Source organism: Harpia harpyja, chromosome 14 (assembly GCF_026419915.1).
Source record: "Harpia harpyja isolate bHarHar1 chromosome 14, bHarHar1 primary haplotype, whole genome shotgun sequence".
In the NCBI taxonomy this organism is placed as follows: Eukaryota; Metazoa; Chordata; class Aves; order Accipitriformes; family Accipitridae; genus Harpia; species Harpia harpyja.
The window spans coordinates 10,157,294-10,171,821 of NC_068953.1; the positions used below are offsets into that span (position 1 = coordinate 10,157,294).

Genomic DNA, 14,528 nt, shown 5'->3' on the forward strand with positions numbered 1-14,528 from the left:
GAATGATGAGGAAGACATGCATAGGGCAGTTCCACTAAGCTCTCCAGACTAAGAAATATTGATAGAGTGAATGCTGAGCTTCATAAGAGATTAGTGTTGTACTACAAATGCTAAAAAATGGCTATGCAACTACTCATTGCAGATAAAAAGTACATATGTACTTAAAATTTCCTGATGAAACACTTTTGAGCGACAAAAGCTCAGGAGAAAGTGTGTAAAATTCTAATCCCATTTCCTTTGTCCTTTTCTTTCATTATTGAGCAATGGCCTCAAATCAGTCTTTTCATTTTCTTCTCCCCAACTCTGACCTGCCTGCACAGATTTCTTTCCCACACGCTTTTCTGCTCCACTAAAGAAATCTTGACTACTACCTCCTGGCACATAATTTGTTTGATTTATGAACACTTACTGTTAAAAGTGTAAGCTTTTTTGAGATCACAAGCTCCTACTCAATACAATTTTTTAGTATATTATATAACCAAAAAAAGAAAGTGTTTAATCCCTGATCCTTAAGGGATGAACTTTTGGAGATGAAGAAAGAGCGATGGGATCATCTCCTGTTTTGAGGCCCATGCTTCTAAGCTTTCAGAAAGAGGCCAGTCTCTGACCTGTGTTCTAAAGGATGAAGATTAGAATGGAGCTGTCCTGGGGTTAGAAATAACGCCAAGAGTAAAACACAAAGGATTTGGTTTTTTCCAAGTGAGATAAATCTATAGTCTGAACAGTATTTCATCCTGATTGTGAACTTTTGACTCATTTTCCCAAATCACCGCAAGGTGCCAAAAACTCCATTGTTTCTTCAGTTTCACAGTACTTTGACAAGTACCTCAACCTCAGGGAAGAGTTTTAGATCCATAAATCACAAGGAACCATGGGCTGCCCTCTCACATCTGCTGTCTATCATCTCCTCCTCACCTCCACTTTCCATTCCACAAGAAGTCAATCAGGCAGAGCACACCACAGCAATTAGTGCAGCACACCAGAGCATTTAGCACTTTCAACACTTGGACCCCAGTATTAGATAAAAATACTCACATTTTGTAGACACTTCTATCAATGATCTTTCCTCTTTTCTGCCCACAAACACCTAAAACTTCTTTATAGCTGTTCCCAACGGGCTTCACGATTTCCATCAGGTTGTCTAGTAATAGGGGAGTGAGCTGTATTCCAGCCTAGTTCCCATGGAAGAGTGCAACATTGGACTGGAGGAAGTTCCTCCCACACACATGTACTTGTTCTCACCTTTCTTATTAGAAGAGCAAAAAACCAAAGAATTGGAAAGATTCATGGTAACCTCAAGACCTGCAGGAGCCTGTTTCTAAATTATTAGCTTGCCTGCATATCTCCAGAGGAACAGAAGTAATCAATCATTGCCATTGATCTCTATTTGACAATACCTGAATCTACAGCTTGTTTTCTCTTCCCATTTTTTCCTCTACTTTCCAGCATTAAGTGCTAGGAAGTGTGTTTCAAGACACAGTTTGGCCCAATAAAAACTTAGCTTCTGTTCCTTGCAGATTGCAGAAAGCGTTACTGTGATACAGTTGCTCCCCTTTCTAGTTCCCAGATAAGCCTCCAGCTCTGCCTCTGTACTAAGATTAGTCAAGAGTTTCATCCACAGGTGGAGCTGCTTCCAGTCTCTTCTTTCTGTGGCCTTTACATATCCACACAAGTTTTAAAAACCTAAGAGTAAGCAAAGGATAAATTGTATTGGGGATGAAAGAACTACTGTCATGGAAAACTCAGGTGCAAGCTCATTTAAATATGCCACACTCTCACAGTGACCTAGGACAAGGAGCTGCTAACAAGCTCAGCACCACCATCCATCAAAACTGAGCCTGGTCTTTGGTGTCACTGACACAAGTCAAGTTCTTAAATGCTGTCAGGCTGAGAAAAGCTTGTGATGCAAAAAACAGGAAAGGTCTTGCTCCTCTTACAGGAAGCAAGACCTTAATTGTATTGGAGGTAACCACTTATTCTCCTGATTTTCTGAGGATCAATTTTTGCACTTGTCCACAGGAATATTTATGAAGACGTACAAGTGCCAGTCACAAGCTCCACTGCTATGAATTTTATGTGATCCTAATTTAGATGAAGCAACACTGTTGTTTTCAGGAATAATACTTAAGCAGCAAAAGCAACAGATATTTCACTATGCAGCAATTATGACCCATTAAATTACTCAAACAAAACCACTAGAGGAATATATGTATTAACTGTGAGCTTTTGCTTTTCCCTGCTTTTGCTTTCCCAGGTTTTAATCTCATTCATAATTGCCCCATAGCAATGAATTCTCTTTAGATGTACTCAGAAAATATAACCACCGCAAGAAGCAGCATAGAGGTGGGAAAGAATTATGCATTCAGCTATATTTCACAGTAAAAACATCAGTATTCCCATGAGACTTGCTCTCAGGAGATTTTATCCATGTTGAATTTTAACATTCAGTTGCACTTCCATAAACAAGCTGCCTACAATTTGGTACATAACCTCTGTACTGTGAGGCAATATAGATTGGAGGAATATACAAAGGAAAATTTTCAATGACAACTATGCCCTTGACATGTAACTGTGACTTCAACAAAACCACTTACTCTCTCATTCGTTTCCTTGTCTCTAAAATCAAGCTAGTACTGACCTATTCTAACAAGGTTACTGTGAAAATTAATTAGTAAACACCATTACAATACTTTGGAGTTAACGCATGTTCTGTTTTAAAAGTATTATAAAAAAATATCCTCTGTTGTTTTTATTCTGGCACAAGACAAAGTAGTAAAGCATGCAGATTAAGTTATAAAAGGATGCATGGAATATATGAAAGGACTTTGAGAACCATACAAATATTAACATACCACAATGCTTGCAAGAAAAATAATACAAGAATGTTATGCTTCTAATATTATAAATTCATTGCGTAACTTAGGTTGGAAGAGACCTTGGGAGGTCATCTGGTCCAATTGCCTCTCAAATCAAGGCTAACTTCTAAATTATATCCAACCTCTGAGTTCTACCACATTGCTGGGGGTCATATCGTTAGCACATATGAGTGCAGCATTCAGATACTGATGTTTCCCAGGTATGTCTCAGGCACGTGTATTTTGCTACCCCCATGTCTCCTGTGCTTGATTTTTGCTCAGGGGCCATGGAGTAGATGACCTCCAGAGGTCCCTTTCAATCTCAGTTATTCTGATCACACATGGAAGAGGCCATTCACGTTAATATCAACTTTGGCAATCACTTCCTGTTTGCAGCATGCCTGCTTTGCCACTGGATTCCAAGCCCCTTCATGCCCCCATCCTTCCCATGAAACTACCCCTTCTGCTTTCTTAGCAGCATGCTTCTAGCCCATCTAGTTTAATTCACTGCCAAATTTCCTTGTAAACTCCTTAGGTCATGAGAACATCAAGGAGAAACCACAAGTGATGTGTTAGATTGTCTCAACCACCACTCAATCGTGCAAGCACATAAGGGAATGATGACTGTCCCCTCGCTCTCCTCCTTGGTCTGCTTAAACTGTGGCTGGACACCTGGGAAGGGCAGGGGCTACCCCTGCCTGGTGCCAGTGACAGGGAAGGGATGCAAAGCAGGGCCACAGGAATGTAAGAGGTCTCGCCTCCATCCGCTGTCCATGGCAGCTGGTTGGGGGCACTGGAAAGACTGAGCTACTGCTCAGAAGGAAACGAAGCAACTCATCTGCCTGATTAAAGGGAAGCAGGAACAGTTTATTTGGCACCACAGATCTATTCAACATCCTTCATCTTATGCACTGACAGCTTTGACTGTCTGCTTAACATTTATCAGCTCTAAATGTTACTTGGGAAAGAAGGAAAAACTGCATCTCATCTGCTGAATGACACCAAGACAGAAGCACTGCTGGGGAAACAGCACAAACACAATTGCATTCTCATCCTTGTCATCTGTTTAGGATTAATTGCCAATTCATTCTCATGTAAAGTGTCCAAGAAAAACCACCGTATCTTAGGCAAATAACCTGATAATAATATTTTCTGTAATTGCACAATAAAACTTATTTAACACACATACTTATTCAATTACTTATAAATAAATGTTGAATGGGGAAAGCTTTAAGCAAGTCCTTACCTAAACCCCACAAAAGTAACATGGAATGACAGCATCTGTAAGTGCCTTGATCTGGGGTGAAGAGAAAGCACTAGCTTCTCTAAACAATTTCACTACATATATGCCAAGCACAGAAGCACAAAAAGCCTATGGCCTAAAAAAAACCCCAAAAACCCAAAACAACACAACCCCAAAACAAAACAAAACCCACAACCACAACGGGTATCTGATGAACCCCAGTTAGAAACTTGTCCCAAATTTATTTACTAGACAGAGAAATTACTTGCTGTTATAAATACGATCACTGATTCACATAGCAAACTCTCCCACAGCCAGCTCGTAATTTGTAGAAGTATTATCAATACTTTTACGAGTACCTGCTTCTATTTTAAATTCAGGAGCACCTGGACTGAAAACTTCCAAATTACAGTTATTAAAGAAAATAAGTGAACTTAAATTATTTCCTGCTAAAAGTACCTGAACATTTTTAGACTTCAACAGAATCTCTGCCTGCTTCTCTCCTGTGAGCACAGTTGGTTGCTCAAAATAACAGGAGTTTCCGCTCTGTACATTACGTCTGAAGGTTTGACAACCTAGTGAAGTATTTAGAAGTGAAAACTGCATAACTGTGCTCTCTCCAAATCACAGGTACTGAGTCTCACCAAAGCCTTTTGGCTCCATTTCTTCTCCCTGCAGCCAAGAGAAGGACAGGGATATCACCTCTGCTCTGCCTTCCAGTTCTCCCCTCCAGTACTCAACCTCACCAAACCAATACTGCCAAGTCTGCTCTGTTGTCCCATGTTAAAGCACCCTGGGCAGCTGCAGAAGGTTTCTAAATTGGACTCCTACAAAAAGTCCTCACCAAGATAAGCCTCTAAGAACAAAGTGTTGCAATTTCAATCACATGAAATACCTCTGGATCATCTCTTTCACTTTTCCTAACCTTGCTAAACATGCCATGATTAGTAGAGCTGTGGTCAAATCACATGGATGCCCGAGTTCTAGGTTTTAGACTTCTGATAAAGGAATTCATCCTTACATTTAGTAAATCACTAAAGCATAAACACAAGGGTAACTTCTGCTGCTATTTTAGTCAAAAAATGGCCTTTAAACAAAAAGACTTCATGATAGCACCTATGGTGTGTGACACTAACACTCACAAAGCTTTGGAACCAAGAAATTAATATCAGTAACTGAACTATACAGTGTAGCACAGCTGAACCTGCAGTTACTTCAATATTTTGTTTTCCTTTAACTGTTACATTACCTGAATTTCATCAAGTAACTGGTTGAAGCTGATTTTCCTCTGCTCCCTCTTTATGCCTGCAGCTTTGTCTAGCAGTATCAAATCAAATTCATGAAATATTGGCCTGTATATGCATTACATAAAACAAAGTCCTGTGCAGCAAGCAATGAAAGCACATAAGGTGCATGCTACATGTGTTCATTTATAACCAAGTATTTTATACCAGGGGAAAAAGCCTTAGAGGCCAATTCTCACTATTGACAGTGCTTCACAAAGCTCTGTGGATCACTGTAACATAAGACATCTGTTTAGTTCCCTCTCCCCCCAACAATTGTTTCAATGGTCCAGCTAATGTAAAGTGACCATTACTATCCTCAGCAACGGATACCCTCAACAAGACAGTGTATTTTATATGAAGTAATTCATATAAGCACCATGTTAACTGAAGGTCTGACCGGCACCTCCTAGGTACCTATTGCTTTATTGGCCCAATTAAAATATTATTTCTTTTAATGCCATCATAAACCTATCATCAAGCGCCACTGGAATACAAAACCAGAGTCTGGAACACAGTTATCCTTCCATGAAAACAAAACAGAAAGCAAAAGAAAATCTTCAGAGTTCCACAAAGAAATGAGGAGCTATTGAGCTATTTTCTACAAATTTTTGTCACAATTGCAACACATCCTCCTTTTTCTACCATTTCTCTCTGCAATCATCTTACTAGTCCCAGGTGCAATTTGTGATTAGTATTACAAATCAGTAAGAATTGCTGTCCTGCAACCCATGAACTTTGCATAGCTCATTATTACTGCAGCAGCTGCTAATGCTTGCTCCATTTATTCTTCTCTAGGACTGACAGCTACTTCTGTGGATTTTTAAATCATTCTCAACTTTCAGTTGTTACCAGTTTAACATCAAAACATCCTCCGGTTTTATTGACTGCAGCAAAACTAAAGCTAGGAATGCCAGAAGATTATCATGATCTAGACTGAATCTGGATAATGCGGATTGAATATAGAGAAAGATCAGACTACCTATACTCAGTGGGGGAAAAAAAAAAAAAATAAATCCACTATTCCATGATACAAGATGGATTACTAAATATATGCTTTAAACACCGTTTTCACACCTTGTGTTAATGTTGTTGTAGGACTTCTGAATCTGGAAATCTTACTTTTCACGTCATTGCCCTTTCTGTCACTATGCTGCATTCCTTCAGCCTTTAGTAGTGAATTCCTCCAAACTGATTTTTTAAAGAGCACAATAAAATAAAGGTATGACAAATTCCCACCACCTAACTGCACTTATTCTCACAATTACCGGATCTGAGAGTCATGCAATATCTAACCACTGCAGTAAAGCTACACTTACCTCAGTAAATGTACACACAGACACCCTAAAGCCCATTCCTGCACTATAACAAAGCTCCATGTGCATTCTTAAATGTAGGCTTTTCTTTACCTGAGCAGAAAAACTAATTGCTCAGGCTCTGAGCATATGCTTTTTCTTCCATTCTAAATGAAGAATAATCCAACTTCGCAAGTTCCCAAATAGCTCATACCTTCATCTCAAATATTTTTTACACTTTCAGAAACACACTCTGACAGCTATGAAAATATGCTGAGTTCGATATTCAAGGAAGAGTCACATTTCATTCTCCAATGCACAGAATTCGTGTTGCACCATGGATTTTCTTCCACACACAGAAGTGATTGCGACCTTTCCCTCTACCCTTATATAATAAACAACTTGTATAAAGAACAAACTTCTTTGTGAGTAGAAAATAAGTGTAGCAAAGCTGACCTTAAAACCAAGAAATGTACATGCAAATAAGGAACACACAACTGGTACAGATATTTTATTCCAGCTGTAGGGTTTCATCTACACTTTACCATGAAGTGAAGTCTGTGACCTGTCTAATACTGCCAGTCTCCAAATTCACACAAGACTCTCCAAAACTATGAAGTTTTAAATATGGTTTACACTGATAAATTTAGTAGCAGCAGAAAGCATACCAATTTTATCATTAAAAAAGGAATGCCTGATGTCTGCCATTTATTCTTAATCCTCCTGTATCTATTGAAGACTACTAAAACAGGTCTCAGGCCAGCAAATGAAAGTTAATATTGAAAGAGCTGTGGGCTTCGTTTTGAAGAACCTCATTCTAACTGTTGCTTTATTTCATTTCATCTCTTGAACAGAGCTACGCCTGGTGCAAATGGTAAAAACAAAATGCTAATACCTTAATTTTGGAAATAGAATTAATGTAGCCACTTAAAAGCAACAGATACTACTTTAGAACTGTTTCTTTGTCCAAAAAAAACCACCTTTTGTTTTCCTTTCAAAGTAGGATTTCACTTGGCTCCAAGGATTCTCTTACTCATGGTACAGCGAGTTTCTTGCAGCAGACAGAGGTCCTGACTTAAGTCAAAAGACACGTATATACTTCTGAAGCCCATCAGGGCACAAGAAAGATGTGTTCCTTAATGCCACATTTGGTTATGAATTAGCCAAAGGTCTGTGCATGTGAATTGACATCACAGTGGTGACTTGTTCATGTCCATTAAAAAGAAAAAAAAACCTCAAGAGCTTCTAGGTTAATAAGTTATAATTCCTTCTTAAAGCTAGACGTATTTGTTAATAATTGAACTAGGCAATGTCATAGATCATGCTACAAATTATATTGAGAGTCTTTCATTCAAACATGTGAGAATCAGGACTTACAGACTTCTTATACAATCCACCAGTGGTAGAGAAGTGATAAGTGTTTTAAATTTAGGCTCCACTTCTAACAGAAGAGTTTTCCCTGTCCCTGTCTGGCTAAGGCTCATCCTTAAATGGTAAGTGCTGCGAAAGTGTTTGAAGCAGCAGTGGGACTTGCCCAGACAGCGCTCCCAAACACAGGAAATCCCACAATGTTTTATTTTTAATTGTCTTTTTTTCTATTTCCAATTACTGCTTTTCTGCTCTGCTCCATCAGTAACAATGCCTTTCTGTTCCCTACTGTAAAGCCTGACACTTTAATAAATTACTGCTCACAGAAAAAGGAAAGTGCTCATTTTGGCACAGAGTACCAGGTTCCCAAAACACAGACTAACTTTGAGACAACAAGAAGTGCCAGGTTTTAGAACTGAAACGGCATTAGCAATACAGAGAAGGTAAATTAGCCGTCATGCACTAAAACTGAACTAGCAATTACGACAGTCATGTCTAAAAAAGCCTGAATCTCCTCAATAAGAAGCATAAAAGCTTATCAACACAACATTTTAAAAGTTGGGTTGAAGTGACAAGAGAAGCACAAAGAATCAACAGAAGCATAAAACAAACAAAACAAAAACCAAACAAACAAAACAAAGAGGGAAGGAGAGAAAAAACACTGCAAAGGAACATTCTGAACATGAAAGATACATCAGCTTGTACCAGCAACACAAAATACCCTGGGGTCATTCCCTCTCACATTCTCTCAAGCCGCGTTTTATCAGTAAAAGGAAAAGTAAGTGCAATCGCCTTCACATTGTGCTTCACCTCTAAAGCTTTTCTCCTTTTCTCACAGGATGTTAGTAGTTACTTAGATTGCTCCATAGGTAGTGACACAACCACGGGAACCCTGACAACTGTGTTTAGACAGAGTGTGTTAGAAAGGTGTAACCGGCATTAAACTTTATTTTCTGTTATGTACATGTAGCACATTTGATCTTTAAAAAAAAAAAAAAGGCCATTCCCTATAAGCTTTGCATTGTTTCGGTTTAACAGGTGTGTTTAACCAGTTCTGTGGCACACATACTGTCAATATAACAACCTGTTAAAGGGAATAGCCAAAACCAGGTGCTGTTAAAAAAAAAAAAAATTTTTTTAAATAAATCTTTCTCCCTTCCTCCCCAAGAACGACATAAAGAGCAAACACCTTGCAGCAGAGCCTGAAAATTAACCCGATGGGGCTGAATGGAAGCAATTTCACAGTTGCAAGACTTCTTGAAATTAAGTCAGGAGCACCTTGCATACAGCAATCAGACTGAGTGCCCCTGTACTGTGCAAGGAGACAGCTGTCTTCCTAGCTATCTAGAATTCAACTATGATTTCTACAGCTATAAAAACATTTTCATCTTAGAATTGCATCTGGAAATGAAACAGTTTAATGAGTTCCCTTTCCAAATACTGGTGGCATCTTTTGCAAAAGATGGTACTTTCAGTTTAGGGTTTATTTCCAACCACAAAAGCCAAAATAATCAAACATACAATTCGTGACACCAAACCCAGAATGCAGATAATCTCAGAGTTTATCTAAACCAGCATTACCGCTGGCAAATGGATTGCTATGATCCATAAGTCAAAAAACCCCCACACCCATCCCCATTTGCAGGCAGCAATAGTCAGAAGTCAGTTCTGCTTGGGGTAATGCCTGTCAGGAGACAATTACTGAGGCTGTTTTTAAATGACTAAATTTCCATCTTTTCTATCTTGAAAAAACAAGACAAAACCCAGTAGGAATATAAAGTTGCCCTTGATTTTTTTTTCTGCAAAAGTGTGACTGGTCTTGCATTATAAAAAGGTTACACTGCTCTAAGCTCAGTACTCACCTGCCAGACAGATGAGTTGAGGCTGAGCTCTTTCTTCCTGCCCCAAAATAATTCTAGTTACAAATAATCCACTTAATAGAAAAATCTTAAGCCAGCCTTAAAGGAAAAGCTTTTTTTTTTTTTTTTAGGTATAACTCACAGCCATCAGAATGCTCATCCCTGTCAGATCTACTGAAAGCACGTATGGACTTATAACCAAGTTACCATGGTTCATCACATTACTGCAGGTTAGTAGAGCTGTAGTAATCAATCATCTTCACACCCAGCTCACGGCAATTACAGGGTATTAAGCCCCTCCTTGAACAACAATGGAATTTCAGGCCAGACAGTCTAAAATAAATTGCTTTATTTCACATTTGCTGTAGTCACCAGTTATCTTTGATCTTGACGCATAGTGACCTGCTAAGCTGTCATAACTGGATTGCAGTTCTAAGCCCTACAGCTTTGTGAGGCTTAACTCCAGATATTTCAAACTGTGGCCACATTTTAACCTTTTTTAATCTTTACTTTTTATGTAATCAATCTGAAGACAAAAAGCTACATTATTCCACAGTTACTGCTGACAAAGTCCCACTATATCCACCAGCCCACCCAGTTAATAAATGGCACAATTTGGCCTGTCTCAGTGCAGGCAAACCAAGACTCTTACCTGCTCGGGGCTCTATTGTCTTGTTGGAACCTGCATCCATAAACACAAACCGTCCACCACCAAAATCTTCAGTGTAGTCAGAGAGATAGAGCAGTGAAGTGTAGTCAAAAGAGCCATAAGTCACCTAGGAGTAAGACATTACCAAACATTACCAAATTCTACTCCCATCTCTGCAGAGCACAAATAATTACGCAGATGGATCTGGTGGGTTTTTCCAGTTTTCATGTATTTCATAAAGGGGTCTCTGAAAGCTGAGAACGTTCTTTTATAGAAATGATATATGTTTATTAGTCTATTCTGTTTACACACACACTACATACAAGACTAGCATGTTATGCTTATTATTTCTATTATTACAGTTTCCATTGTTAAAGAAGTGCTCTTAGCGACTTCTATCATCCTAAGCATACTAAACTGCTAGCAAAAAACAAGTGTCAGAAGTTACACCTCTGCATTGTATCAAAAATATAGAAGGGCTCAGATCTATTTATACTATTTCAAGATAAAATTTCACCATACCCTTACTGAGACCCAAGAACAGCCTTTGACTAATTAATTCCATCATTATCTAATCATGGTTATAGGTTTCCAGAAACCTCACCTTTTACTCTTTCACCAGCTACCATGCAGGAGCTTCATGGTAACAGTGAATCAGACCTTTCAAGTAAACACACATTTGTTGGAGGAACTTCCACTCTTTTCCATACGGGTTTTGTTTAAAAACCTTCAAATGTGACTTTCAAAGTCTCTGCTTCTTCTCAGCCTACAGATCAAACACCCCATTTTTAAGTATAACAAGGTGATTTTCCTTCCTTCTAAAGTATTATTTTTGCTCAATATGTATGTTGAAGATGGAGAGAAGAAACACGATGTATTAATGCTCTGAGTGAAGCTATCTAAATATTTAACGCTGAGTTTAGCTGATTCTGAAAATATTTCCTTTTCATATCTGCATGTCACCAACAATTAAAAATATACTTAAAATCAATGGTTGTATTCTCCAATTTCTTTACAGTATTTCAACTCAATCAAGTTCTGCATTACACTGTCAAACACTGACATGTGCAGCACAGTAGTACTGTATTTGCAGAGTGTTTTGACTGACCTGGTGACTGTTAGAGGTAGGTGCTACTTCCAAACTTAGAAGCTTTCTAAATATTTTCAATTTTGTTTTAACTTACATTCATTAGAGCCAGTTAAATTTTGGCTCAACAGCAGTTGTACATATTATTCTGTAAGGGCAATGACTAAAGAGAACATAGCAGCAGATGGAATAGGAAGACATTTTCATTCTTACTCATTTTATTATTTTGACCATAAGGGCTTAAAGGAAAAAAGCCAAATCTGGTGATGTGCTGCACTACACAGTCCGAATCACAAGAATGAAAGAAATGTTTTCATGATCACCTTCTCCCCATATTTACCCAAACCTTCATAGCAATACAAGGCAATAAATGGGAATTAATGAGCATGTGGTACTGCTGCACCTCGAAACAGCCATTCTGCAGCCCTCCTCACACAATCAGCTTTGCAAAGCTATTTTCACCTTCATTGATTTTGTGATAGAACTCCCACTCAGTTTAAGGAAGTCTTCCAGCCAGTGAAGGCATTAGCATAGTAAAGAAGTTTGTTCAACTCATACTTGCAAGTCTAATGCATTAAAATCGTTTTTATGAACCCTTCAGCGGTGCGGCAATCTTTGCTCCATCAGTGCACTCCCCATCCCCTCCAAGGTGGATTTACCAATTCTGAACTTCTAAGAGCTGACTTCAAACCATTTTAGCCTAACCAAACACATCTGATTTCTATAGATGACTAATCTGGGGAACCAAATATGCAATGGAAAACAGCTTTTCTGTTCTTGTTCATTACTAACTCTCAGAAGGTAGCCATGCCTGAGAAATGCGACACTATAGAAAGGAGGCACTAAATTATACTCAAGTTACTTAAAATGCTAGAACTACCACATGTATATCAAATGTCTTTTTTACCCTGGTAATGATTTCCAATACCAGAAAGGTTAATAATTGAACCAGAAGTTCAAACTACGCGAGAAAAGCTGTCATTAAAACCAGGTGATAAGCCATACAGGCACACTGCAGTAAATCAAGTTTCTATAGCTCCTTATGAACAATTCAATACAAAAAATGCAGGGATTTCCATGCAGCCTGATGCTTCATACAGTTAATATGCTCTTTTTGAGCACCCTTTGCCCAAATAAGTCAAACACTGCTAATATTTAATGGTAGATGCTCATAATGATTTTTATATGATACTTCTTTAAAGACTATTATAAATACAACTAATTGTCAGAATTAGCCAGACACATTTTGCAGTGTGGCACCCTTGGGTTTTTGAGGAACACATGTTTATATGCAACTCAACAGTTGTAGGAATATGCAACAGGCCTGCAGTTACTAAGAAAGATATGTATGACAGCATCCTCTGCTTTCCATTGCAGAAGAAAATACAAACACGTATTCACTTTCCAATTAGCATAGGTCTAGCATGATATCTTGCAGAAATTAAGAGTCACAACTGCTCTTTTCTTGTAAGCCCCTACCTATCTCTTTGTGCACATAATCACAAAAATAGCCTTGATAGCTACTTCCAATGTTCTATATATTGGTAGTATCTATTTAGTTGACATGTAAGACACCAAATAGCATGTCACTGAATTACAAGGGGCTGTAGGTGAGCCGAGGTAGCAGGTTTGAGCAGACACAAAGAATAAACTTCCTCGCATTTCAAAGACAATGCTGTCCTAAGGCAGAAGTAAGATCTTTTGATGTATTTCATTAAATGTCTAACGGGGGGGGGTGGTGGGGTGAAAAGTCTGCTAGAACAGAGAGCAGCTGCTATCAGTGCTGGATTCAACAGCCAGAGGCGAGGGGGCTGCTAGAAGGGTTAGGGAGATGGAAAGCATATTGCAGGTAAGGAGACTTGAAGGTTTGGCTTCAAGCTTAGAGAAAGAAAGTTCTTGGGTTCAGCTTAGAGAAATAAAGACTGAAAAGGGATATGATTGCTACCTATAAATACATGGAGATGGGAAGAGGTAGAACCGGGAGGAGGGAAAGAAAATAGCTATAAACTGATCATGAACAAGTTTAGGCTAATTTAAAAAAATTAAGAAAATTTGCACTGAAGTCCTGGAATAGCTCTGATAGAAGAAATTCAAGGAAGATAAACCAAAACTGATCTTATGGTGGAGCCTGACAATTCTGTGAAGGATGACAGGATCCTTGCCCAGGCAGGGGACTGCAGAAATCTTCAAGTCCTGCATCACTTCTATTGGAGAACTATACTGCTATCAAAGTTGAGTGTGCAACAGCAATTCCATTATAAATCAGACATTTGAAAGGCTCAGTTCCAAACAAATTCCATCCAAGATGAAGCTCCACATCTTAAGCCAACACTCTCTTTATTTGATTTAGATGCTTATAAATTCAACAAGATTAAATGAGTCATTTGGGTGATTTCAGGGTTTCCATTCCTGTATAACTAAAACCAAGTAAATTTTAGGGAAACAAAACAAATCCTTATACAGACACAATAGATCTGTGCTACTCCATTATGCAGTTAAAATCTTCCAAGCCAAGGATATTCGGATTGAGAGATATAACTGCAATAGACTCAGCAATATAGGGAAAAATGGAAGAGGGGTATTTGTGTGCTCCAAGAAGCCTACATCCTTGAACCAACAGTGTCAGACTTTGAAACAAAAAAAATGTGTCAGATTCGTTTTTCAAAGGCTTATTTTTAACCTTCTTTTGGAAACAGCCAGGGAAAAAAAATCCTTAAGTCTTCTAGGAGGAACCTTCACCTTTTAGTTATTATGCAGAAATACATAAAGCGATTTGTTCTTTTCCAAGGGGAAAGCATAAATAATGATACAACACAAAAGCATCCAACAAACTGGCAAAATATTTAACATGCTGAATTTTAGTGATCTTTCTTCAACTACTTAGTATTC

At 38.4% G+C, this 14,528-nt stretch overlaps 1 protein-coding gene across 7 annotated transcripts in view; it reads right to left on the reverse strand.

The window, feature by feature from the left end:
- Positions 1-14,528, reverse strand: part of OGFOD3 (2-oxoglutarate and iron dependent oxygenase domain containing 3) — a 50,559-nt gene that overhangs the window by 7,082 nt on the left and 28,949 nt on the right. For 4 of the 7 annotated variants that reach the window (XM_052807391.1, XM_052807395.1, XM_052807392.1 and 1 more), the window contains one exon: positions 10,556-10,679. The exons of 1 other annotated variant lie outside the window; for it this stretch is intronic. In XM_052807391.1, the coding sequence (XP_052663351.1) occupies positions 10,556-10,679 (124 nt within the window). Of the gene's footprint in view, positions 1-3,611; positions 3,698-4,526; positions 4,771-10,555; positions 10,680-14,528 lie in introns of those variants that run through there. 2 more of the 7 variants (XM_052807394.1, XM_052807393.1) reach the window with 2 other exon arrangements.